Source organism: Chrysemys picta, chromosome 1 (assembly GCF_011386835.1).
Source record: "Chrysemys picta bellii isolate R12L10 chromosome 1, ASM1138683v2, whole genome shotgun sequence".
Taxonomy (NCBI): domain Eukaryota; kingdom Metazoa; phylum Chordata; order Testudines; family Emydidae; genus Chrysemys; species Chrysemys picta.
In genome coordinates, this window is record NC_088791.1 from 315,878,493 (window position 1) to 315,906,072 (window position 27,580).

The 27,580-nt window shown below is 46.6% G+C and overlaps 1 protein-coding gene across 4 annotated transcripts in view; it reads right to left on the bottom strand.

Moving 5' to 3' along the window:
• Window positions 1-27,580, bottom strand: part of RNF17 (ring finger protein 17) — a 238,012-nt gene that overhangs the window by 195,622 nt on the left and 14,810 nt on the right. For all 4 annotated transcript variants that reach the window (XM_042855146.2, XM_042855142.2, XM_008169321.4 and 1 more), the window contains exons 6-8: window positions 24,161-24,216; window positions 18,811-18,910; window positions 6,253-6,333 (exon numbers count right to left, since the gene is read on the bottom strand). In XM_042855146.2, the coding sequence (XP_042711080.2) occupies window positions 6,253-6,333; window positions 18,811-18,910; window positions 24,161-24,216 (237 nt within the window). The remainder of the gene's footprint in view (window positions 1-6,252; window positions 6,334-18,810; window positions 18,911-24,160; window positions 24,217-27,580) is intronic.

Genomic DNA, 27,580 nt, shown 5'->3' on the forward strand with positions numbered 1-27,580 from the left:
CTTGCACTTATCTGTTTGATGGGACTCTCCCAGGCACTTCAGACAGGAGTCGTGCGGGTCGCTCGTGGGCATAGGCTTAGCGCAGGAGGCGCACTGCTTGAAACCGGGAGCGTTGGGCATGAGCCCGGCCCCGCGGTCGGGGGAGAAAGGGGGGGAGACGACCCCCCTAATCCCCTAAACTACAATAACAACTAAACAACTTTAAACTATTTAACTATTTAACTATAAACACTAGAACTACAACTATAACTATAACTGCGAATGACTAACTAAGCTAGGGAAAGTGGAGAACAGCTAAGCAGCGCTCCACAGTTCCAACGACCGTCAGGGGCGGTAAGAAGGAACTGAGGGGGCGCCGGGTCGGCTGGGGTATATATTCAGCGCCATGAAGGCGCCACTCTAGGGGGCTCCACAGCCGACCCGCCGGTGTTGCTAGGGTAAAAATCTTCCGACGATCGTGCACGCGGCGCGCACACACCTAATGGAATGGATATGAGCAAGCACTCGAAGAAGAATCAAAATTACTGCCTGTCTGTGTAAGGGCCTTCTCTTAGTGTGACAGTCTGGGGCCCTGTTCTTAGGCTAAGGCCTTCGGCTAAGTAGCAGAGGCAGACATAAACTGGGAAGTGTATGGTCACATCCTTACATTCCAAACTAGTCACATTGAAATAAGGTGCTATTGGGCTGTTAGGAATATCAGGACAGGACTGTATTCCTATCACCTCCAGAGAAAGGGAAGAGCCTAGAAGATGTAAAAGGAAACTTAGTTTGATAGCATCCTGTCTGGCAAGAACTCATTTATCAATAGCTGGGATGTAAAATCCTCATTTCTGTATTGTTCTATCACTGTAGTCTCCACTTCCCTATTGTCTGTCTGTATAATCTCTGTCTGATTCTGTGATTGTTTCTGTCTGCTGTATAATTAATTTTGCTGGGTGTAAACCAATTAAGGAGGTGGGATATAATTGGTTAAATAATTATGTTATAATGTGTTAGAATTGGTTAGTTAAATTTCATTAAAATGATTGGTTAAGGTATAGCTAAGCAGAACTCAAGTTTTACTATATAGTCTTCAGTTAATCAGGAAGTAAGGGGGGGATGGGAACAGGGACACAGGCAAGGCTCTGTGGTGTCAGAGCTGGGAAAGTGGACACTGAGGAAGGAAACTGAAATCATGCTTGCTGGAAGTTCACCCCAACAAACATTGAACTGTTTGCACCTTCGGACTTTGGGTACTGTTGCTCTCTGTTCATGCGAGAAGGACCAGGGAAGTGAGAGAGTGAAGGAATAAGCCCCCTAACATCTCCCCTTTCACATTTTCTTTTCTGTATTCTGAACATGCACATTTTGATTTATGTAAATCAAAATTTGATCTATTTTATTTAGGGAAATACTGCCTCAACTGCCTATGAAGAGTAGTACATACCCAGCTTCAAGTTCAGAAGGAAGCACACAAAAAAACAAGGAAATTAACCACTGAGTTGCTAATCTGACAGAGAATGGTAGATATTGCCCCAATCCAATAAAACATATAAACAGGTACTTTTAAGCAAATGCACAGTTCAAGGGGACTATTCATAGGTTTAGAATAAGCATAGGCTTAAGTGCTTTACTGAATCAGGACCTTAATGAGGATCCAACTCCACAGAAATTGTGCAAGAACAGCCAAAGAGGATAGCAGAGGCACCAAAAAAAAACGGTTACTCACCTTTGTAACTGTTGTTCTTCGAGATGTGTTGCTCATATCCATTCCAATTAGGTGTGCGCGCACCGGGTGCACAATCGGAGAATTTTCTACCCTAGCAACACCCAGTGGGTCGGCTGTGGAGCCCCCTGGAGTGGCGCCTTCATGGCGCTGGATATATACCCCAGCCGACCCAGCGCCCCCTCAGTTCCTTCTTACCGGATACTCCGACAGTGGGGAAAGGGGGCGGGTTAGGAATGGATATGAGCAACACATCTCGAAGAACAATTACAAAGGTGAGTAACCGTTTTTCTTCGAGTGCTTGCTCATATCGATTCCAATTAGGTGACTACCAAGCCTTACCTAGGCGGTGGGGTCGGAGTGAGACATCGCTGAGTGCAGAACCGCTGATCCAAATGCAGCATCGTCTCTGGACTGGTGTACAAGCACATAGTGAACGGCGAAGGTGTGGACCAATGACCAAACCGCCGCTCTACAAATGTCCTGGATCGGGACGTGAGCCAGGAAGGCAGTTGAGCAGGCTTGGGCTCTCGTGGAGTGGGCGGTGAGGCGCGGCGTCGGGGCACCGGCCAGATCGTAGCAAGCACGAATGCAGGACATGATCCAAGAGGAGAGACGTTGTGAGGAGACCAGTAAGCCTTTCATCCGGTCGGCCACTGCAACGAAGAGTTGCGTCATCTTCCAAAACGGCTTCGTAAGCTCAATATAGAAAGCAAGGGCCCTGCATATGTCCAAGGAGTGCATACGCTGGTCTTGACGCGTGGCGGGCGGCTTGGGATGGAAGACCGGGAGAAATATATCCTGGTTCACATGAAAATCTGATACCACCTTGGGAAGAAAGGCAGGGTGGGGGGGCGAAGCTGCACCTTGTCTTTATGGTGTATGGAGGCTCAGACGTGAGCGCCCTGATTTCAGAAACACGCCTTGCTGAAGTGATGGCTACAAGGAAGGCTGTCTTCCAAGATAGGTAAAGGAGTGAGCAGGTAGCCAATGGATCGAACGGGGGCCCCGTGAGCTTGGAGAGAACCAGGTTAAGATCCCACACCGGAACCAGTTGACGTTGCTGTGGGTATAGACGGTCTAAGCCCTTGAGGAATCTGACGACCATCGGGTTAGAGAAGACCGAGGAAGCGTGTTCTCCTGGGTGGAACGCCGATATAGCAGCCAGGTGAACCCTGACCGAAGATAATCGCCAAGCCCTGCTGTTTTAGGGATAGGAGATATTCAAGTATAAGCGGAATCGACGCCTGCAAGGGGGCGTGACCCGCTACTCGCACCAACAGGATAAACGCTTCCACTTGACCAAGTAAGTGGTCCATGTATAGGGTTCCTACTTCCCAGCAGAATCTGTTGCACGGGATGTGAGCATCGTAGCTCTGTCCAATTCAGCCATGGAGCATCCACACTGTAAAATGGAGCTATTGTAGGTCGGGGTGAGAGAGTCAGCCGTGGTCCTGAGAGATCAAGTTCTGGCACAATGGAAGCGTGATCGGAGTCTGTACCGATAGCTCCAGAAGCGTGGTGTACCAGTGCTGTCTTGGCCAAGCTGGAGCGACTAGAATCATCCGTGCCTTGTCTCTGCGTAGCTTGAGCCTGTGGACCAGTGGAAATTGAGGGAAAGCGTAGAATAGCTAGTCTTTCCACGATAGCAGGAAAGCATTCGACAGGGATCCCGGAGATCGCCCTTGGAGGGAGCAGAACACGTGGCACTTCCTGTTGGCGCATGAGGCGAACAGGTCGACCTGGGGAAATCCCCACCTCTGGAAGATGGAATGGATGATATCCGGGCAAATCGACCACTCGTGCGACTGGAAGGATCTGCTGAGATGGTCCGCTAGAGCATTCTGGACTCCAGGGAGGAATGATGCCATGAGATGTATCGAGTGGGCAATGCAGAACTCCCATAGGCGAATGGCCTCTTGGCATAGGAGAGACGACCAGGCTCCTCCTTGCTTGTTGATGTAGAACATGGCCGTGGTGTTGTCTGTGAGGACTGACATGCAACGGCCATGTACGAGACCGAGAAATGCCTGACAGGCTAGGCGCACCGCCATCAGCTCTCGAACATTGATGTGCAGAGCTAGTTGGGATGCGGTCCACAGGCCCCGTGTATGGTGCTCCCCGAGGTGAGCGCACCAACCTAGAGATGAAGCGTCCGTGACCAGGTACAGGGAGGGTTGTGGGGCGTGAAACGGCACTCCTGCGCAAACCACCTTGTGGTCCGGCCACCAGGTGAGAGGTCAAGACCAAGTTCGGAACCGTGACCACCATGTTCAGGTTGTCCCGATAAGAATGGTACACCAATGACACCCAGGCCATGCCGTACCGGGATCCCGATCTGGATCGCGAAGACGAAGACTATCTGTAGGCTCGGTGCTGGGAGCGGCCTCGCGAACGGGAGTGCCGCTCATACCGGTGCCAGGAACTGCGTCTGGACTCTGACCGGTACCGATGCTCGGGTCGGTGCTGAGAAGTGGACTGGTGCCGGAAGGAAGATCTGGGCCGCGAGTACGACCGGTGCCGAGATGAAGACCGGTGCCGGGCCTGCAAGCGGCGTCGGGACCTGCTCTGAGACCGGGAGTGGTGCCGCGAGTCCATGCTCGGAGATGGAGGATGCATCAGGGCAGGCTTGCCCCTGGATTGCACCGTGCGGTCTGAGATGGCGCCGGCTCCATGAGGGCCATGAGGTCCTTCACCATCGCAACTGTCTCCGGCATAGAGGGGAGACAGGCCTCAACCACAGGACGAGGCGGGGAGCCAGTCTCAACGGCCCTACAACCAGTGCCGGAGTCGACGGTGTCAACGATGCCTGCACCCTCTGGCACTCCGAAGCCGGACGCGACTCCACCACCGGTTCGGGGAGAGCCGGTGCCTGTTGTATGGCAGTGACCTGGTTCTTACGGAGACGGGGAACTGCGCCAAGGGGCTTGCGGCGGACGCGGTGCTGACGGAGGACAGTGCCGTGGGGCCTTATCCACGTCTCCTCATGGTGCAGTACCCGAGGGCGCCGCCGGGGCGCTGTGCATCGAGGCGCTCGGTGCCAGAACTTGGTGCGCTGAAGGAGGATCTGGGCTAAGTGCCGCCTCCATAAGGAGCTGCTTAAGTCTAAAGTCCCGCTCCTTTTGGTCCTGGGCCCGAAAGCCTTGCAGATCTTACACTTGTCCGTCTGGTCAGACTCCCTGTCAAGGCTGCCTCCCCACTCTGAACTTTAGGGTACAAATGTGGGGGGCCTGTATGAAACTTCTAAGCTTAACTACCAGCTTAGATCTGGTCCGCTGCCACCACTCCCAAGATGCTAATTCCCTTCCCTGGGTAGCCTTGAGAGACTCTTCACCAATTCCCTGGTGAATACAGATCCAAACCCCTTGTATCTTAAAACAAGGAAAATCAATCAGGTTCTTAAAAAGAAGGCTTTTAATTAAAGAAAAAGGTAAAAATAATCTCTGTAAAATCAGGATGGAAAATAACTTTACAGGCTAATCAAACTTAAAGAGCCCAGAGGATCCCCCTCTAGCCTTAGGTTTAAAGTTACAGCAAACCGAGATAAACACTCTAGCAAAAAGGTACATTTACAAGTTGAGAAAACAAAGATAAAAACTAACACGCCTTGCCTGGCTGTTTACTTACAAGTTTGAAATATGAGAGACTTGTTCAGAAAGATTTGGAGAACCTGGATTGATGTCTGGTCCCTCTTAGTCTCTAGAGCGAACAACCACCAAAACAAAGAGCACAAACAAAAGCCTTCCCCACAACCAAGATTTGAAAGTATCTTGTCCCCTTATTGGTCCTTTGGGTCAGGTGTCAGCCAGGTTACCTGAGCTTCTTAACCCTTACAGGTAAAAGGATTTTGGAGTCTCTAGCCAGGAGGGATTTTATAGTATTGTACACAGGAGGGCTATTACCCTTCCCTTTATAGTTAAGACACTCCCCTAGACACTTCAGACGAGAGTCGTGAGGGTCTCCCATTGGCATAGGCTTAGCACAGGTCACGCACGGCTTAAAGCCAGGAGCCTTGGGCATGAGCCCGGCTGCGTGCTGGGGGAAAAAAGGGGGGGATAAAAGCCCCTTTTACCCCCCGCTAACTATTTATAACTACTCTATAAAACTATTAACAACAAAACTACTATCTACAAGAACTAACGAGTAAACCTAGGGAGAGTGGAAAACAGCTATACCGCGCTCCACAGTTCCAACGACCGTCATGGGCGGTAAGAAGGAACTGAGGGGGGGCTGGGTCGGCTGGGGTATATATCCAGCGCCATGAAGGCGCCACTCCAGGGGGCTCCACAGCCGACCCACCGGGTGTTGCTAGGGTAGAAAATTCTCCGACGATCGTGCACGCAGCGCGCGCACACCTAATTGGAATTGATATGAGCAAGCACTCGAAGAAGAAGATCACAGACCAAGATAATGACAAGAGCAGACACAGAATGTTTTTGTGATAAGATAAACAATTCCAATATAACCTACAGGAATATGGAACTTTGATGTTAAGTAAATGAAATCTGAAATATTTCAAACTGAATCGAAGTATCTCTTTACCCTACCTTCTCTGCAGTTTTTAAACGCTCAAGATTAAAAGCAGTTATCCACAAAGCTTCATCAATGTCTTGTTCAGTTTTATTGTCCTGGGGGAAAAGTTACAATAGTAAACTGTTTGTATTAAAAAAAAATTATATATTTGACAACATTTTCAGAATTTGTACAAACCTTGGAGCAAGGACCTCGAATTCATACTAAACATTATGCAGCCATTTGGGACTTAGTAATAAATAATTCTATGAATGATTAAAAACTGCTTTAAAACACCTATACAGTAAGATGCATTGCATAACCAGCTAAAGAAAAAGCAGTTGCCTTAGCAACTGCAGTTCCTAGAGGGGACTGCATGTGTGAATCCAAGTTCTTAGAAAAGTGGTTCAAGGGCTGGAGCACCCATGGAAAAAAAATTAGCGGGTGCTTAGCATCCACTGGCAGCCAGCTTCCCTCCTCCCGCCTGCCAGCAGCTGGATCAACTCCTCCCCCTCCCTCCCAGTGCCTCCTGCATGCTGTGATCAGCTGTTTTGTGGCATGCAGGAGGCTCAGGGAGGAACAGGGACGGGGTATACTAGGGGAGGCGGCCGAACCGGGAGGGAAGAGGCAGGGCATGGGTGGGGACTTGGGAGAAGGGGTGGGGTGGGGCAGGGCCTGCGGTAGAGTGGGGGCAAGAAAAGACGGGATAGTGGTGGGGTAAGGGGGCGGGACCTGGGGCTGAGCGGGGGTTGAGCACCCCCCGGGGTCCGGAGGAAGCCAGCACCTATGCATGGATGAGTTCTGGAAAAAGTGTAAACAGTGGTGGCGGTGATGATTTGTGATACATGATGACAATAAACTGAGTGGAGTGGAGACTAGAAAGTACCTTACTGCTAACTGTAGTTGGTCAGGAAGCTGTACACCTTTTTAACAGCTTCCAGCTCTCCCCTGAGGACAGTGAAGATTTTGAGAAAATCCTAGCAGTGATTTCCTACAAATCATGAAACTTACGAAAGATTCTTTTCCACATAAGAGTAAAAAAGGAACTGAGGATTACAACACAGACTTGAAGAGTAAAATCCAGTGCTGCAACTTTAGGCCTTATGGAGATTCCTTGATTAGATAGGCTGGTGGCAGGTGTAACAATGCAAAGCTATCGGAGCATCTATTTAGAGACTTAACTTTGGAAAAAGCCACAAACATCTGCAAAGCAGCAGAACATGCAAAACTGCAAATGCAAACATTAATCAAACCGGATAACAGGGACACTGTGCGGAAGGTCATTGCACAGCAGGACAGAAAGGAAACATGCACAAAAAAGCAACACTGACAACAGTCAATATAAGGAAGGGTGAAAAAAACAGCATTTGGACAAAAGTGCAGTGTGTCACAAGTACAACTATTTTGCTAACCAATGCAGACATCAGAAAACTGATGCAATGCAGGAATATGGCGATAGCTCCACTGAGGAAGCAGTGTATGCTGATGCCATGCAGCAATGGCTGCCAGTACACAATAACTAGTTCGTCACTCTTAATACTAGTGGTTCACAAATCACACATACAGTAGATACAGGTGCTGACACCAATGTAATTGCCACACTAGTGCTGCTAACTTTAAAATATAAGCCCCCCACAGGAGAAACAGGCAAATGTCCTGACAGCGTACAATGCACTCCCCCTATTTCTGTGGTGGGCAGATGCCAGCGCAATCTGACACACAAGAAAGAAAAGACTAAGAATACCTTTATTAATTATTATTATTATAGGAGATAGAAAACTAATACTGGGCCTGTAATCAAATCAACAATTGGGACTCATATGCAAGCTATTTAATATAGAATACAACTTGCTGCAAGGCATCTAAACCTTAGTAGAGAAATATAGAGAGGTGTTCAAAGGTTTGGGAAAACTGCCAGTCGTGCACAAAATAATTTTGAAGGAGGATGCAAACCCCTGTTTATATGTTTATGTGGCCCTGAGAGGCAGACACCAGCAAGAACTGCAATAGAAGTAATAGAAAGAGTTGAGAAACCTACAGGTTTGGTGCATAGGCGCCAACTCCGTGGGCGCTCCAGGGCTGGAGCACCTGCGGAAAAAAATTAGTGGGTGCTTAGCACCCACTGGCAGCCAGCTCCTCCCGTTCACCTGTCGGTCCAACAATCAACTCCTCCCCCTTTCCCCCAGCACCTCTGCCCTGTCGGTTGTTTCGGAGGAGGAGTAGGGGATGGGGCATGCTAAGGGGAGGGGGCAGAACTGGGCAGGAATTGGAGAAACGGGGACTTGGGGGAAAGGATAGGGTGGGGGCAGGGCCTGGGGCTTGAGTACCCCCGGGCCAGGAGGAAGCCAGTGCCTATGGTTGGGTGTAATCACCGATGATAGTACAAAAGAAATGTGGATAAAAACATAAGAACCACCATTCTGGGTCAGACCAAAGGACTTCTGACAGTGGCCAATGTCAGGTACTTCAGAAGGAATGAACAAAACAGGTAATTATCAAGTGATCAATCCCATCTCGTTCATTCCCAGCTTCTGGCAAACAGAGGCTGGGGGCACCATCCCTGACCTTCCTGGCTAATAGCCATTGATGGACCTATCCTCCATGAATTTGTCTAGTTCTTTTTTGAACCCTGTTGTAGTCTCGGTCTTCACAACATCCTCTGGCAAGGAGTTCCACTGGTTGACTGTATGTTGTGTGAAGAAATACTTCCTTTTGTTTGCTTTAAACCTGCTACCTATTAATTTCATTTGGTAATCCCTAGTTCTTGGGAATGAGGAGTAAACAACACACTTCCTTATCTACTTTCTCCACACCAGTCATGATTTTATAGACCTCTATCATATCCCCCCATAATCATCTCTTTTCCAAGCTGAAAAGTCCCAGTCTTATTCATCTCTCCTCATATGGAAGTCATTCCATTCCCCTAATCATTTTTGTTGCCTTTTCTGAACCTTTTCCAATTCAAATATATCTTTTCTGAGATGAAATGACCAAATCTGCATGCAGTATTCAAGATGTGGGCGTACCATGGATTTATATAAAGGCATTATGATATTTTCTGTCTTATTATCTATCCCTTTCTTAATAATGCCCAACATTCTGTTCGCTTTTTTGACTGCTGCTGCACATTGAGTGGATGTTTTCAGAGAACTATCCTCAATTGACTATAAGATCTCTTTCTTGAGTGGTAACAGCTAATTTAGACCCCCATCATTTTATATGTATAGTTGGGATTATGTTTTTCAATGTGCATTACTTTGCATTTATCAACATTGGGCAACAAAACGGCAGATGAAATTCAGTCACCCAGTTTTGTAAGATCCTTCTGTGGCTCTTCACAGTCTGCTTTGGACTTAACTATCTTGAATAGTTTAGTATCATCTGCAATTTTTGCCACCTCACTATTTACCCCTTTTTCTAGATCATTTATGAATATGTTGAACAGTACTGACCCCAGTACAGAACTTTGGGGGACACCACTATTTACCTCTCTCCATTCTGAAAACTGACCATTTATTCCTACCTTTTGTTTCCTATCTTTTAACCAGTCACTGATCCATGAGAGGACTTTCCCTTTTATCCCATGACAGCTTACTTTGCTTAAGAGCCTTTGGTGAGGGACCCTGTCAAAAGCTTTCTGTACACTATATCCAGTGGATCCCCCTTGTCCACATGCTTGTTCACCCCCCTCAAAAAAATTTTAGTAGATTAGTGAGGCATGATTTCCCTTTACAAAACCCATGTTGACTCTTCCCCAACAAATTATGTTCATCTGTATGTCTGACAATTCTGTTCTTTAATATAGTTTCAACCAGTTTACCCAGTACTGAAGTCAGGCTTACTGGCCTGTAATTGCCAGAATCACCTCTGGAGCCTTCTTTAAAAATTGTCATCACATTAGCTATCCTCCAGTCGTTTGGTAAAGAAGCTGATTTAAATGATAGGTTACAAATCATAGTTAGTAGTTCTGCAATTTCACATTTGCGTTTCTTCAGAACTCTTGGGTGAATACTATCTGGTACTGGTGACTTATTGCTGTTTAATTTATCAATTTGGTCCAAAACCTCCTCTGACGACACCTCAATCTGGGACAATTCCTCAGATCTGTCACCTAAAAAGAATGGCTCAGGTTTGGGAATCTCCCACATATCCTCAGCTGTGAAGACCGATGCAAAGAATTAATTTAGTCTCTCCGCAATGGCCTTATCATCCTTGAGTGCTCCTTTAGCATCTTGATCATCCAGTGGCCCCACTGGTTGTTTAGTAGGCTTCTTGCTTCTGATGTACGTAAAAAAAAAATTTGCTATTACTTTTTGAGTCTTTGGCTAGCTGTTCTTCAAATTCCTTTTTGGCCTTTCTAATTATATTTTTACACTTCATTTGCCAGAGTTTATGCTATTTTCTATTTTCCTCAATAGGATTTAACTTCCACTTTTTAAAGGATGCCTTTTTGCCTCTCACTGCTTCTTTTACTTTGTTGTTTAGCCACTTTTTTGGTTCTCTTACTATGTTTTTTAATTTGGAGTATACAGTAACTCTTCACTTAAAGTTGTCCCGGTTAACGTTGCTACGTTGCTGATCAATTAGGGAACATGCTGGTTTAAAGTTGTGCAATGCTCCCTTATAACGTTGTTTGGCAGCCGCTTGCTTTATCCACTGCTTGCAGGAAGAGCAGCCCGTTGCAGCTAGCTGGTGGGGGCTTGGAACCAGGGTGGACCAGCAGCCCCCCCCCCCCCCCCATCAGCCCCCCTAAGTTCCCTGTGCGGCAGCCAGCCAGCAGGCTATCAATTGCCAGCAGTTCAGCTGTCCCTCCCCTCACTGCCATGTGCTGCTCCTGCCCACTGCCTTGGAGCTGCTCTCGGGAGCCTCCTGCTTGCTGTGCGGGGGGAAGAGAAGAGGAGAGGGGGGATAATGTCAGGGTTTCCCCCTGCTCCTGTCCCCCGCTTACTCCTCCTCCATATAGAGCAGGGTGGAGACAGGACAGGGCTCAGGACGGAGAGAGCTTGCTGGCCGCAGCTGTTGTCTCAACTTGCTGATATACTTAAAAAGGCAGTTTACTTAGAGTGGGGTCAGCCTGCTTAAAGGGGCAATGCGCATCTCTCTCTTTGTCCCACACACAGGTTGTGTGTCTCTGTCTGCCATGCTGTCTCCACTCCCTCCATTTGTGCTGCCTTGTAGAGTGTGAGGCTACATTAACGTGTTAACCCTTGAGGGCTCAGCCGAATGCTAGTTCATCATTTAGCAATAAGGCATTCCCTTGGAAATATCCCACGCTCTTCCACTCTCTGACATCACCACCTCAACCAAGCTTCACAATCATCATTGCTGTGTACAGTATTAAATTATTTGTTTAAAACTTATAGAGTATGTGTGTATTTTTAAATGCGTGTGTGTGTTACGTTCTAGGGAAATTCTTTTCACTGGAACGTAACCCTCCCATTTACATTAATTCTTATGGGGAAACTGGATTCGCTTAACGTTTCGCTTAAAGTCGCATTTTTCAGGAACATAACTACAACATTAAGTGAGGAGTTACTGTACATTTAAGTTGAGCCTCTATTATGGTGTCTTTAACAAGTTTCCATGCAGCTTGCAGGGATTTCAGTTTTGGCACTATATCTTAATTTCTGTTTAACTAACTTCCTCATTTTTGTGTAGTCCCTCTTTTTGAAATTAAAATCTACCATGGTGGGCTGCTGTGGTGTTTTCCCCCAGCACAGGGAAGCTAAATTTAATATTATGTTCACTATTACCAAGCATATTACACCTCTACCCCAATATAACGCTGTCCTCGGGAGCCAAAAAAATCTTACCGCGTTATAGGTGAAACCACGTTATATCGAACTTGCTTTGATCCCCTGGAGTGCGCAGCCCCACCCCCACCCCCCCCGAGCACTGCTTTATCGCGTTATATTGGGTCGCGTTATATCGGGGTAGAGGTATACTTTGAGTTTGTGTCTTGATCCCAGGGAATTAATCACGAACATAAAAAGGGAGCATTATCACATACTAACCAGATATAAAGTTTTCGGAGAGATGGGAGGATGCCAAATTTTTCATCATTCCAGATGCACCGAATAGGTTTTGGCAAATTCCCTTGACCTCTGAGAGCTCACAGCTGTGTACTTCTAACACTCCCTTTAGCAGATACTGCTTCCAAGTCTACCTTTTGGAATTTGCTCTGCACCTGAAGTATTCCACAGAACCATACAGCACTTACTGGATGGCACTGAAAGGCGTCAAGGTGTGCAGAGATGATATTCTCACCTGAGACACTGCAGAACAGGAACACAATGTGAGGCTTGCAAAAATTCTGCAGATTGCCAGGGATAAAGGATTGAAGTTGAAGAAAAAGTGCCAGTTCACAAAGACAGAACTTCTCTATTTGGGGGAAATCCTGTCAGAAAGTGGTGCCAAGCCAGATCCAGCAAAAGTACAAACCATCCTTAGAATGCCAAGCCCAAAGCAAAAAAGATTTACAATGGTGTACAGATATGGTGACCTGGCTGGGCAAATTCATAACCTGGCTGATAAAAAAAATTATGAGAAAACTATTACTTAATGGTATGGAACAAACTGGACTAAACAGCATGAAATTAATACAACAAACTAAAAATGTTACTTAAATATTGTAGTGTGGGAGCTCATGTGATATATCATGCCCTACAAAGATACCACAGATGCTGAATAGGTTTAGTACTCCTCCAAGAGAAGGCTGTGACTGGAGTCCAGCAAGCATATGCCTAGATTGCTTTCGCAAATGGAGTACAAATACACACATATTGAAAAGAAAACCCTGGGAACTGCATTTGGCTGTGACACTTGTCACAACTACATTTATGGAATATCTTTTGTAATTGAAACTGGTCTTAAACCATTGATAGCCATTGCAAAAAAGGACCTGTGGAAGACACCACCTAGAATTCAAAGACTTCTAATAAAGCTTCTAAAAATACTACTATAGCATTGAATTCACTCCAGGAAACCATTTAATTGTGGTAGATACCCTATCCAGGATCTGAGAACTGAAGATCCAGAAACTGGGGCGGGGGTGTGTGTGTGTAAGTTTATGGAGGGGATGGTATGATGGGATAGCCTAATTTTGGCAATTAATTGATCTTTGATTATTAGCAGGTAAATATGCCCAATGGTCTGTGATAGGATGGGATCTGAGTTACTACAGAGAATTCTTTCCTGGGTGCTGGCTGGTGAGTCTTGCCCACGTGCTCAGGGTTTAACTGATCGCCATATTTGGGGTCAGGAAGGAATTTTCCTCCAGGGCAGATTGGCAGAGGCCCTGGGGGTTTTTCACCTTCCTCTGCAGCGTGGGGCATGGGTAACTTGCTGGAGGATTCTCTGCACCTTGAGATCTTTAAATCACGACTTGAGGACTTCAACAACTCAGATACAGGTTAAGGGTTTGTTACAGGAGTGGGTGGGTGAGATTCTGTGGCTTGCGTTGTGCAGGAGGTCAGACTAGATGATCATAACGGTCCCTTCTGACCTTAAAGTCTATGAGTCTATGAGCTGTTTTGCAGTGTGCACTGGTGGGGAGAAGGGAGGAGCAAGGGCATGGCAGGCTTGGGGGAAGGGGCAGGGGCCTTGGGGGAAGGAGTGGAGTGGTTATGGTGACCAGATAGCAAGTGTAAAAAATTGGGACACTTCCCCCCCCCCCCCCCCCGCCCCAGGGCCAGGGGAGGGGAATACTTGCCTATACAAGACAAAGCCTCTAATATTGGGATCTTTGATCACCCTAAGCCCAGGGCTCCCTAACACAGCTCAGCTGACTCAAGTCCCACTAACCCTGCACTTAAACTGCAGGGCAGACTCACCCAAAGTGGCCACTGACTCTCCTGCCTGGCTTTATAACCACCCCCACCCCTGCTGCGGGAGATAGTCGGGGGGGGGGGGGAGGGGAAACTGCCCCACATTGAGGCACCATACACCCCTGCTCTCTGCCACGGACCCCTCGGTGCCCTCCCTGCCTCCGGCCGCTGCAGGCTACACTCCCCAACCAAACACCCTTGTTGTGTCACGGCTGATGGCAGGCAGCGGCCCAGCAGGCTGGCCATGTGGGGACGGCATGGCAGGGGCCGGGTTGCTATTTACCACTCTGGTGTGCATAGCACCCAGCACTGAACGGAGCCTGCGCACCGCAGGGAGCTGTCCGTGCGGTGAGTGGGGAGTGGAGCTACGCGTTCTGCAGGACGGGGCATTGCCGGTGCCCCCTCCAGCTGCCCAGAGCCAGGCGGCGGCGGCTCCACCAGTGGCGCTGCGCCGCTGCTTTGGGGCAGACTTCTCCCCCAGCTCGCAGCCACATCAGCTCACTGAGCTTCCCGGGATGGCGGGAGCCCGGGGTGGCGCTCTCCGGCTCTTTGTGCCGTGCACGGGGCCCCGACCCTAAGAGCCAGAGGGACCTGCCAGGGAGTCCCCAGCGGTGCTTACCTGGGACAGCTCCCGGGAAGCATCCAGCAGGTCCCTCTGGCTCCTAGGGTCGGGTCGGGTCAGGTCGGGTGGATGGGGTGGCGGAGGGCTCTCTGCCCGCTGCTGGCGGTTGCAAGCCCCATCCCCGCAGCTCTGATTGGGCAGGAGGGAACCGGTGCAGCATGTAGAGACTCCCTCTGCCTCTGTGCCTAGTGGCCGCCAGCACTGCAGGCTCCTGCCGGCGGGCAGGCGCACCCCGAGCTGCCCCAGGAAGCACCACGCCACCACACCAGCCCCAGGACTTTGGCGGTTACTCATGGTGAGCAGTCCCCGATATCGGGACAAAGGGCATCCCGACTGATGTGCGGTCGGGACGCGGGACAAATGTGTTAAAATCAGGACGTCTGGTCACCTTAGGAGTGGTGGCAGGACCAGGGGCAGAGCAGGGGGCTGAACAGTGAGCACCCCAGAGCATATTGGAAAGTTATCTGTAGCTCCAGCCTTGGAGTCAGCGCATATGCAAGGAGCTGCATATTAACCTCTGAAGAACTGCATGCGGCTCTGGAGCCACAGCTTGGCAACCCCTGCCCTAGAAGATAGACTATTTGGTTATATCTGATACATACTTAAACTACCCAGAGGTAGAAATATTGACCGAGGTCACATCCAGCCAGGTCACGTAGAAACTCAAGGGATGATGGAGGCCAGGGAGACCATGCGAAACTTCAACTTTCTGAGTGACTTGTTGAGGCGATACAGGTGCAGAATGGGTTTGAGGCCCCTTTTTGCTTTCAGAATTAGGAAGTAGTGGGAATAGAACCCCTTTCATGTCCCAAGGGATCTCCTCCACCGCTCCCAGGTGCAGGAGGTTCTTGACCTCTTGAACGAGGAGTTGCTCGCGAGAAGGGTCCCTGAAGAGGGATGGGTGGGAGAGAGGGGCGGCTGAAAATTACAGGGTATAGCCCTGAAATACTATGTCTAGCACTCAGCAGTCTGAATGACCCGCGAACAGGCTGAACGGTAGGGACGAAGACAGTTGAGGAAAGAACAAGGTGGATCCGGGGAGCTGACTGGGGCATCGCTCACAAGTACACTTTCAAAATGCGTGCTTCTGGTCCCCAGGATGCTTTGCCGGGCTAGGCTGCGTGGGTGAGTGGGAGGAGGAAGGGCAGCAATGACTAAAACTCGTATCTCTATCACTTCCCCTTGCAGACCCATGATGAGGCTGCCAAGGCCTTGGCGGCAGGGGTGGCTGGCACTGCTTCCTTGCAGACTGCGGTGTATGCATACCCAGCGAGTGAAGGGTGGCCCAAGCGTCCTTTAAACCATGCAGCCTCACATCCATTTGCCCTGCAAAGAGCCCATTCCCATTAAACGGGAGGTCCTGGATTGAGGTTTGCATCTCTTGGGACAGGCCAGCGGTCTGAAGCCAGGAGCTGCACCTCATGACCATGCTGAAATGACCACCTTAGCCGCCAAGTCCACTGCATCCCATGCCATTTGGAGGAAGCACCTCACTGCCACAGTACCGTCCTCAACCAGGGTGCTGAATTCCTGGGCCAAACCTTGAGGGAGGGACTTCTTGAACTTACGGAGGGAGTCCCATAAGTTAAAGTTGCACCTACCTGCCCAAGAGGGCCTAGTGGTTCGCCACCTAGAATTGCAGACTGGCTCTCAAAATACATTTTTCTCCCGGAAATGTCCACTCTTTTGGCCTCTTTATTCTTGGGAGCTGAACTGGCATGCCCCCGTTTGTTCTTCTTGTTGGCCAGAGAGCAGACCATGAGCCCAGAGATGGGTGGGTATAAAAAGTTAATCGAACCCTTTAGCCGGGACAAAGTACTTCTTTTTGGCCCTTTTGGAGGTGGGAGGGATGGATGACTGGGTTTGCCAGAGGATCATGGCAATTTTCAGGACCCAGTCATGCACTGGTAGTGCAACAAAGGCAGGGGTAGAAGCCGAAAGCACACTGAACAAGGTGTCTGCCTGCCCGGCCATCTCCTCCACCTCTAGGCCCAAGTTCTCAGTCACCCACGGAAGCAGGGCCTGGTGTTCTTTAAAATCATCCAGCGGGCTGGCCCTCGAGGGTCCCGCGACCACCTCGTCTGGGAATGAGGACGACTGTACCGCTGGGAGAGGCCTCCGGGCATCATCCCCCGTTGGGGAATGTGGTTTTGGGTGGGCGCTGTCTCCTCTACCCAGACCTCTGAGCATGCTTCATTCACCAAGCCTGGTGATGCTAGTGCCGTTACCTGTTGCTCCGAGCTGGCAGCAGATGAGCAGTGCGAAGGGGGCATAATCATCACTGGCATGTCCCATGCACTCCAATAAAGCCACTGCGCTGGCCACTGGCCATGCTGCCAAGGCAGCGCCATAGACGTTGACACGGCCTCAGGTGCCTAATCACGCTGGTAAGTCTCCGTGAGGGGCTAAACTGCCCTTCCATGCCAGAGTAATCAACCACGTTGGGGCAGTTGATGCCTGTATCTGCCTGCTAACTGTCGCCGCCAGATATCGGTGCTTGGAGGAGGATCGGGACCAGGGAGACCGGTATCATGATGGGGAGCGATCCTCACGGGGCAGGCGATGGAGATCTGAGCCAAGAGGATGACCGGTGGGAAGGTAAACGGTGCCGGTGGTACGGGGACTGGTGCCTCCCCCAAGGGCTGCAATGTCAGAGATCTGCAGCGTGGAGACAGAAAGCGTTGCATTGGCTCGGGGGATCGGCGGCACTCAAGTGCCCCCTGGGAGAGCTTAGCGGCTGGCTTACCCTCGCAGGGAGCCTTTGCCGCCTCTGGCGGTAAGGGTGAAGGCCTCTGCTCTCTCAGTGCCAGGGAAGCTTGGGAAGGTGTCGATGTCGCCACAAGTTTGTGTCCCCTACTGCTCCCAGGAGTCGGTGGTCAATCCTTTAAGGGGCTAAGGGCCCCAATCAGGGAGCACATCCACGTGGCTCCAGAGTGGCCGGGCAGCCTGAACTGGGTCCTTTCCCTCATGTTCCGTGGAATTTCTTGCCCAGTTCCAGGGAGTTGTGATTTTGAGTTTTCTTTCTGGTCACCAGTAACAGGGAGCAGTGCTGGGCGGAGCCTAGTGTGCACTGTGCACCGAGGCCGAGGTAGTAGGAGTTGAGTCTTGGCAGGATGTCTCGGAAGCCGGACGGAGGGCAGCCTCCATGAGGAGAGCCCTCAAATGAATCCCCCACTCTTTCTGAGTCCTGGGTCGAAAATTTTTACTGATACAATACTTGTCCTTCACATATGATTCCCCCAAGTAATTGAGGCAGCTGCTGTGGGGGTCACTTACAGGCATAGGCCTTTTACAGTCCGTGCAAGGCTTAAACCCCAGAGACCGGGGCATGCGCTGCCTGGGGTGACGTGCCCACTGGGACTCTAACTACATTTAACTATTTAACACTAACTACTATAAACAACTATTTACAAGGCCCTAAGGCTCAAAATAAGAAGAGACGAAACCGCTAGCCCTTGCTATGCAAGGCAAAGCACTCCAACTAACCACCATAGGCAGAACGAAGGAACTGAGAGGGTGTAGGGCCAGCAGCGCCTGATATACTGACACATGAGCTTGGCACTCAAGGGGGCGCCATAGCCAACCCTATGGAGACTGCTAAGGCAAAAATCTCCGACAACCGTGCACGTGGGCATATGCACACCTAGAATAGAATCTACATGAGCAAGCACTTGAAAAACAACAATCACTTTAAATGTCTGGAAGACTCAGGTGTTTCTAAAAGCTAAGAACAGAACTCTAAAATGTACAGCTGGTCAGTCAGATGAGCACAGAATCCTGGTCTGTATCACATTCTTGTCAAATACTTCATTATTTGTAGTACAGTGGCATGTAAATTCAAACAAAGATACCTGACTTGTAAGATTACAGCCTTTCTGCCTGCACACTGTAAGAAGTGAAGCACTTGATATGAAAGTACACCTCTACCCAGATATAAAGTGATCCGATACAACAAGAATTCGGATATAACGCAGTAAAGCAGCGCTCCAGGTGGGCGGGGCTGTGCGCTCCAGCAGATCAAAGCAAGTTCGATATAACAAGGTTTCACCTATAACGCAGTAAGGTTTTGGCTCCTGAGGACAGCATTATATCGGGGTAGAGATGTAGTATAAAAATGACTATAAGAAGAAATAACATTTACATACCATGTCTTCTGCTGATGTAATCCAAACTGGTTTGAGATTCAGATGGTAGTCTGAATAAGTAGACTGAACATTTTGCTCTTTGACATCTGGGATGTAGCTCCTAATTTTACCAAAAAAGATATTTAACAAGTCATACAGAAGAAATTGCATTTCTTAAAAATTATAGTGTTTTGAAAAATGCATTAAAGACCATTCCGATTCTCATTTTGCACATTTTTCTCCCTTCTCCACACCCCCCCTTATAGATTCCAAGGCCAAAAGGGAGCATTGTGATAATCTAGTCTGACCTCTTGTATAAAACACAGGCCACAGAACTTGACCAAAATAATTCCTGGAGCAGATCTTTTCAGAAAAACATCCAGTTGTGATTTTAAAAAATTGTAATGGAGACTCTACCATAATCCGGGGTAAATTGTTCCAATGATTAATTACTCTCATTGTTAAAAATGTATGCTTCATTTCCAGTCTGAATTTGTCTTGCTTCAACTTCCAGCCACTAGATCATGTTATACCTTACTCTGATAGATTGAAGAGCCCATTATTAAATATTAGTTCCCCACATAGGTACTTAGACTGTAATCAAATCACCCCTTAAACACCTCTTTGTTAAACTAAATAGATAGACTCAAGGAGCTCTATCACTGTAAAACAGGTTTTCTAATCCTTTAGACATTCTCATGGCTCTTCGCTGAACCCTCTTACATTTATCAACATCCTTCTTGAAATGTGGATACCAGAACTGGACACAGTATCCCAGTAGCCATCACACTAATGCCAAATACAAAAGTAAAAATAACCTCTCCACTCCTATTCCTACTACAGTGGGAGATGTTATAGAGGGGACAAGTTCTTAGATTTCTTTCCTTCCACTATCATCTCAATCTTACTTGGATTCAGCTTTAGTTAGGTGCTCTTCAGTGGATTTCAGCAAAGCACTGAAAAACCCAGGAGATGCTGATTTTTGCATTTGATGTGAATGAGCTTGGTGTCATGTAGATACTGCTAGCATGCCAACCTGCATTGTCTAGTCTGTTCAACTGATTACTTATACATAGAGATAATATGGGAGGGAGGATTGAGACTTCTGGCATTCTGCAAATGAAAGCACTGGAGGTGAAGGAACAGTTGCTTATGAAGGACCCTCGAGGATTAGTCCAAGGAAGAGGATCTGAGCCATTTCACAGGAGTTGTTTTTCCCATCTTGAAATGGTAGCACTTGTACTTGGTGATCAATGATATCAAATGCCACAGACACGTCCAGTGGGATGATTGATCATTAAAGATGTACTTCCCTTATCATTGGTCAGGAGGAAGTAATTCAACAAGTACTGTCTCTGTACCATGCCCTGACCTATAGCCTTAATGAGAAGGATACCAGGAGATGACAGATAATGTTTGAGACTCTTTTTTGGTACCTTCTCAATTAGTTTGTTCAGGAAACTGAGATTAGACGATGATGGTTTGTAAATTCTCTAGCATCAAGTGACAAATTTAGTACTGTTTAGACTATTAAAATGTAATGTGGGTGGTAGATTCTTCCCAAAAGATGCATTGACAATCAGCCAGCAGGGATATCAGATTCTCTCTCCTCTCTTGCACCAGGCAAGAGCAGCAATGAGCAGATATGCAGATGGTGGTCCTGACTATCAAAATTTCCATGGCTCCTGTTTGTATGAATGGTGCATATTTCATAGATTCCAAGACCAGAATTAACATTATGGTCATCTAATCAGACCTCCTGCATAACACAGGCCATAGAACCTCCCCAAAAGAATGCTCAGAAGGAATGTGTTGAGTTCCTGGTCCTGCACTCAGTTTGTTATTTTTGGTGGACTTGAGACCACACCAGATGAGCATGACTACCTCTGAAAACAACAGTCTCACATCAGAAGTCTTGTGTTCTCAATTCATTGGAGGAAATTTGGGTCTGTGAAGTGATTTACAGTCTGAACAAGTTCAGCAATACATGACTTTACTGAATCTATGTCAGAAGAAAGGGATCCTCTGACTCCTTTAGAGAGGTGGCATAGTTTGTAGAAGTTCTTTGGGCCTAATTCTCATTTATACTAAAAAAGACCACCTTTCTTCCATGCTGGCAGCAAAAAGGGCCTTAAAATGGACATAAGTATAATTTACAATAAGTTCACTTTGGTGGTTAGGAATAAATGAGAAATAGGTCTCCAGTAGCTTAAGTATATTTGAATCAGAGCAGCCACCAACACTCACGTTTTTCTTTCTTCCCTATTTTTCTGTCACAGGTGGAATTGGAAAGAGTGCTTTGCTGCTAGAATATCTATTAGCCCTACTCAGTATTTCAATAACTTTTATGCAGCCCTTGGCCTCTTGGCTGGGCAGGTTGCCAACAAATAAAGTTTGGAACTTGGAAGAGTCTAAGAGTTTAAAGGCGAACAACAGTAATTTTTTTTTTTTTGCCAAGCAATGAGGCAATGTTTTAGTTCTGTTCAAAGGAGGAAGTGATAGGACCAGGACAGTGGGAATTTCTCAAGCCCACATCCAGTCCACAGTACAGTGGCTGTGAGAGCGAGTCCAGGAATTACTTGTAGAAACCTTAAGATGTTGAGTTCAGATTTGATATTTTGGGTAATGGTTGCAGAGGTGTTGTCAGTGTGATTCTGAAGTATCCCAAGACTTGAGTCTTGTGAACTTCATCACAATACCAGATGGCATCTCTGTCACATCTGGATTCCCAGAATTTTCAGATAAAAGTCTTTTTGCTGGACCCACAGATGAAGTGGACCCACTCACAGAAGTTTTATTTGAGTGAGCCTTCCCTACAACTGAACTTGAAAGAGAATGGAATATCTATTCAGCCTCCAGATGTCCTCCCTCAGTCTGGTTACATGATGAACCATAGCTGCAGAGAGCTGGAAGGGACCTTGAGAGGTCATGAAGTCCAGCCTGCTGTGCAGAGACAGGACCAAGCAGACCTAAACCACTCCTAGCAGTAGTTTGTCTAACCTGTTCTTAAAAACCTCCAGTGATGGGGATTCCCCTGAAAGCTTTTTCCAGAGCTTAACTTCCCTTATAGTTAAAAAGGTTTTCCTAATACCTAACCTATATCTCCCTTCTTGGGATTAAGCCCATTACTACTACTTCTACCTTCATTGGACATGGAGAACAATTGATTCTCCTCCTCTTTATAACAGCCCTTAACATATTTGAAGGGTTTCCTCTCAGTCTTCTTTTCTCAAGATTAAACAAGCCTTTTTTTTTTTTTTTAAAAGCCTTTCTTTGTAGGTAAAGTTTTCTAAACCTCCATTTTGGGTGCTTTCCTCTGGACTCTCCCCAGTTTGTCCACATCTTCTTTAAAGTGTGGTGCCCACTGGGTTACAGCTAGGGGTGGAGGTGGGGGGGGGGGGTGGGTGGAACAGCTCAGAACCAATTTTGTATCAACTTCAGCTGAGGAAGAAGAGGCTCCATAAAGATAGGCCGGACTCAAAGCAGAGGAGGGTGCTGGAGTCAGCAGGCTGCCAGAGAACCTGAAGAGGGCCTTGAGGAAGTTCTTCAGTAAGTGGGCTGAAATGAAGCCGCATGAGGCAACAGAACTCCAGCACTGGACTAGTAGAGTCTGCATAAGACATACTGAGAAACAGGAGAAAGAAAAAAGAAAAGAAAAAAAAAAGTAGCCCAGGAACATGGCAAGGGATTGTAAGGAACAGTCCTTAACCGCCTTACACAGAGTCTATGGGCTGGAACCAAGAAGGGAGGGTTGGCCTGGGTTCCCCCTATATCACGGTCCAGCAAGAGGGAAAAATCACAGGCCTCTGGATTAAAAGACTGATAAGTATCAGATGGGGCTAAAGACTGGCATAAAAGCAATTAGACTCTTGGGTCTTTTTGTTTGGACTTTTTTGTTACCCAGAACATGGACCAATCCTGAAGTGTGGCCAGACGTCTGGACCACCAAAGACAGACTACTGGAGAACCAGAACAACAGACAATAGGGGGCACCATAATGGAAGACCCCTGCAATAAGCAATGCCGTGTCCTAACTCAAGGGAGTGTTCCTATAGTAACCCGACCCTTACCCTGATGCAGCAGCACAGAATGCTGTCCTGGGGAGAGAGACAACCAATGAGAGGGCAGCTCGAGCTTGGAAGGGTGCCTGGAATCCAACCAAAGAAGGCAGTTGGAAAAAGCTGTTAGACAAGAAGGAGCCAAGGAGAAGAATCTAGATACTGAGCTAATGGATGAACAGGAGCTGAGGGAGAAGGTGAGGTGATAAAATAAAAGTATAGGAGAATAAAAGTAGGGGACCGGGAAGTGAGAAGGAGGAAAGAAGGAAATCCTCCAAGTCGGGAGAAGCAGAAAGAAAAAATAGATCTGGGTATATGAGCAGACACTATTAGAAAAGTGAAGTAGAGGAAAATAAAATGTACAGATATATCAGAGAGAGAGCATCAAGGTAAAAAACTGAAAGGTAATATAACTGGTGAAAAAGGGAATTGATCAAAAAGCTGTTTTAGATTAAAATAGATCCTGAAAACAGTAAATGAAAAGCCCACCCACAAAGGATCAAAAGTATAGGAACAGAGACAATGACTGAACATCTATTGAAGGAATACCAGTTCAAAAAGTGCCTAATGGACAAATGAGGGCCCACCAAGTGAAGATAAACTTGGTCAAAAGAGGTACAACCACAGGACCATCGAATCTAAAGAGCACTTCAAGCTGAAGAGATGTAAAGAACTGGGCAAGAGTGGAGTTGTACTTACAGACAAAGAAAGAAAAAGTTGTGAGTAATCTCTTGTTCTTGTTGATAACAATGCTTTTGGTATTAACTCCATAGAGTAAGGAAGAGTACAGATACAAGCTCACAAAGGTTAACATGTTGGTAACCTAGAGTTTGTTATAAGTAGTAATACTTCGTAATGTTCTTTATGCTCCTGGTACAATTTCTGGGTTTTCCCTTATAAAATTCTACAAATTATAAGTTATCCCTTTTGTCTTGGTTAGCCTCTGCCTTTCCTCACAGTTAGCATAGCCTGGATAGGTCACTGCACTTCACATGAGTTCTTCTACCCATTACAACCTTGTATTTATTAATAAGCAAGAAGCTGAAGACCTGCTGTTTTTCTGTTTTGGATCAAGCAAGGTAGCTGTGTGCTGATTGCACTGGACTGTATGTAGCTATCTAGTTACACAAAAATTCTGAATGTATTTGTGCATTAAGAATGCAAATTCGATTAAGCACTTTGGGAATAATTACCATAAGGGAAAGTAGGATGGACAGACTTTAAAAAAAAACAAAAACAAAAAAAAACACGTGTCCCCCCTCTGGCTCCAAATGGTATGAAAAATAAAGCAGGTGTTAAGAATGCAAGTTTACCTTTTTAGTGCTTGCGAATTTCTAATGCAAATTCCTTGTTCAAAATCAACCTCCATCTAAATTAAAAAGGAGAGAGGTTATAGTAAAGTATTTCCCATCAGAAGGTGAAATCATAGTCCCTCTGAAGGGAAGTCTTTCCACTGATTTTAATGGAATCAGGATTTCACCTAAAGTAAATACTTGTCCTTTTCTCTGACCAGGGTTGTGTTTTAAAGAGATTACTATTTATATTAGTAACTAGACATTTAACAGCATAGTTTCCAGACAACAGTGACCTTAAAACTCTATAGCACTTAAATTACTACTCATGAAAGAGGTTTTTTCCATTGTTTGTTCAATCTTTATTGGGATTTCATAGCAATATGCCTTCCAACATACTGTGTTAGAGGAATTGATTATGGTTGGGATTTTCAAAGGAGTCTAAGGGTGTCAGGCATCCAAATTCCACTGAAAGTCTGAGTTCAGTGCCCAATTCCCTTGAAACCCCAGCCTATTTATTTTTATATATTGTTACATATCTGTAGCATTCAGTTGCTGCCATTTTTTAAGTATACTATATATCAGGGGTAGGCAACCTATGGCATGTGTGCTGAAGGCGGCACGTGAGCTGATTTTCAGTGGCACTCACACCGCCCAGGTCCTGGCCACCGGTCCAGGGGACTCTGCATTTTAATTTAATTTTAAATGAAGCTTCTTAAACAATTTTAAAACCTTATTTACGTTACATACAATAGTTTAGTTATATATATTAGACTTAGAGAAAGAGACCTTCTAAAAACGTTAAAATGTATTACTGGCACGCAAAACCTTAAATTAGAGTGAATAAATGAAGACTCGGCACACCACTTTTGAAAGGTTGCCGACCCATGCTATAGATAATACTATAAAAAAAAAAAGCTTTAATAAAAATCTTTTGAAGGGGGAAAAAGAGGTTACTTACCTTACAGTAACTAGAGTTCTTTGAGATGCTGATGCTTTTGACCACACAGATCCCACTGTAGATGAAGGTGCCCCATGCACGCAAGCCTAGAATCTTTTAGGCGGCAGTATCCATTGGTGCTTTGTATGTACCCTTCATGTGCTCACTACACATTCTCCCAAGGGCATAAAGGGCAGAGTACCCCAACAATTCGATTAAAAAAAAACTTGCATTATATGGAATTAATGGGATGCACAATTAGATTGAAAACTGCCTCACTGAAAAAATCTTAAAATGTAGTTGTTAATGGGGAGATTTCAACGATCAGGTCCCACGAAGGGATTGGCGCTTGTTCCAATGCACAATCTAGGTGAGGATAAGATATATGCTGATAAAGTTTGCACAAGACTGAGGAGGTAATAAATAACAAGAAGGATAAGTTACTGCTAGAGTGAACTGAATCATCTAATTAAACAGCCACAATCCAACAAAATGCATTTTAATACAGCCAAATGCAAGAGAGTATATCTGAGACCAAGAACACAGGTTATGCCAACAGTTAGGGAAACTCGGTCTTGGAAAGCAGTCATTCAGAAGGACTTAGGAGGGGTCATCATAGATATTACCTCAACAGGATCTCTCAGTGCACTGCTGTGGCAAAAAGAACTAATGCAATCCTTGGATGTATAAAAAGGGATTATCGAATAGAAGTAGGGAAGTGATATTTCGTATCTACAGAGCATTGGTAAGACCACTGCTAAAATACTGAGTCTGGTTCTGGTGTCCATGCTTTGAGAAAGATATGAAAATAGCGGAGAGAGTTCAAAAGAGGGCCACAAAAATGATTCATGGGCTGGAAGCCCAATGTATTTAACTCATTGAAGAGATGGAGCAGAGGTGACATGATTACTTTGTATAAGAAATTATACATGGAAAAGATGTCAATAATGGGGTCCTTTTCAACCTGGCTGACAGAGGAATAGTAAGAACCAATGGCTGGAAGGTGAAGTTGGACAAATTCAACCTTGAAATGATTTCCTAACTATGAGGATAAACAAACACTGGAACAGCTTACTGAAGAGGTGGTGGATTCACCATTGCTTGGAGTCTTTAAAAGAAGGCTCTCTCTCTTTCTCTAGAGGATATACTTTAATCCAGCTTCTGGGAGAAATTTTACAGCCTGTGTGTATGGGACAGGCGGGGATGGCTGGATGGGCACAGTGATCCCTTCAGGCTTTGGAGTCTAAATCTATGAATCCCCTTCTGTTCGTCCCCTTCCTTCATGGGCCATAGAGAATACAGGAAACTGCACTGCCTTCAGCATACTCAAGACACTTGCAGCTGTTCATTATTCAAAGACTATGATCCAATCTCATGCTTCAGGGGTTCAGCTGGTCACATACATTGGCCGTGTGTATTCTGTTGTCCCTCCCCCACCACACACACACCTTCCTCTGAAGCATCAGAGATTGGTCACAGATGGAGGGAACACTGGATGGAGTGGACCAGTGCTCTGACATGTTACAGAGAATCTTCTGTCTTAGATACCTGGCTGGTGTGTCATGCTCACATCAGAGTGCCAGGGACTGTGTGGATTTTTTTCCTTCCTCTGAAGTTTTGGGCATGGATTGCCTGCTAGGATCATCTGGGAACATCTCACCTAATCAATTCCCTGCCCCTGTAAGGGCCTCAGGCACTGGTGGCACCTTGCCATCTCTTGTTTCTCTGCTTGTGGCACACAATAGCTTAGACTCCCAAGGATTAAAATGTTCTAGTCAGTTCAAGTTATTGGCCTCAATATAGGGATACTGGATGAAATTTAAGTGACCTGTGAAATGCATAGATGATCCAAGGTCCCTTCTGGCCTTAAGCTCTATGAAACCACCACTCAGTTCCTTCACTAACACACAGACAGACATATAGGTAAAGGACTCCAAATCAGTGGGGAAGGAAGGCAAGTTGTGTGATCTGTGTGGACAAAAACATCTTGAAAAACTTCAGTTACTGTAAGGTAAACAGCCTATCTTTTTTGAGCGTTTGTTCACACAAATCCCACTGCAGGTGGCAGACTAGCAGTTACACTAAGGAGGTAGGTGAAGGGATCCTATCTAAATAATAACTAGGACCTCCCTGCCAAATTGGGCATCTGATCTAGAAGCTGCCACAATGGAGTAGTGACTGGTAAGTGAGTATGAGTAGCAGTCCTACAAATCAGAAATAGGGACTCCACTCCCCCAGTAGTGTGCCCTAACTCAACAAGTAAGGGGTAGATTGTTCAGTGCATGAGATGTCAATAAAATCTAAAATCCATTTTAAGAATCTATTAAAGTCTTTCAAGGCGAAATAAAACACGCACATGACTCAAGACTAAAAGGGGACCATCCACCAACATGAAGACTTTAGCACCCGTGGAGGAACTTCTATCAGTAAATCCATGCTGCATCTGATTGGATGATAAACTGATCTCAACCCTCCCTGAAGAGGATGAAAGCGCAGTCTTG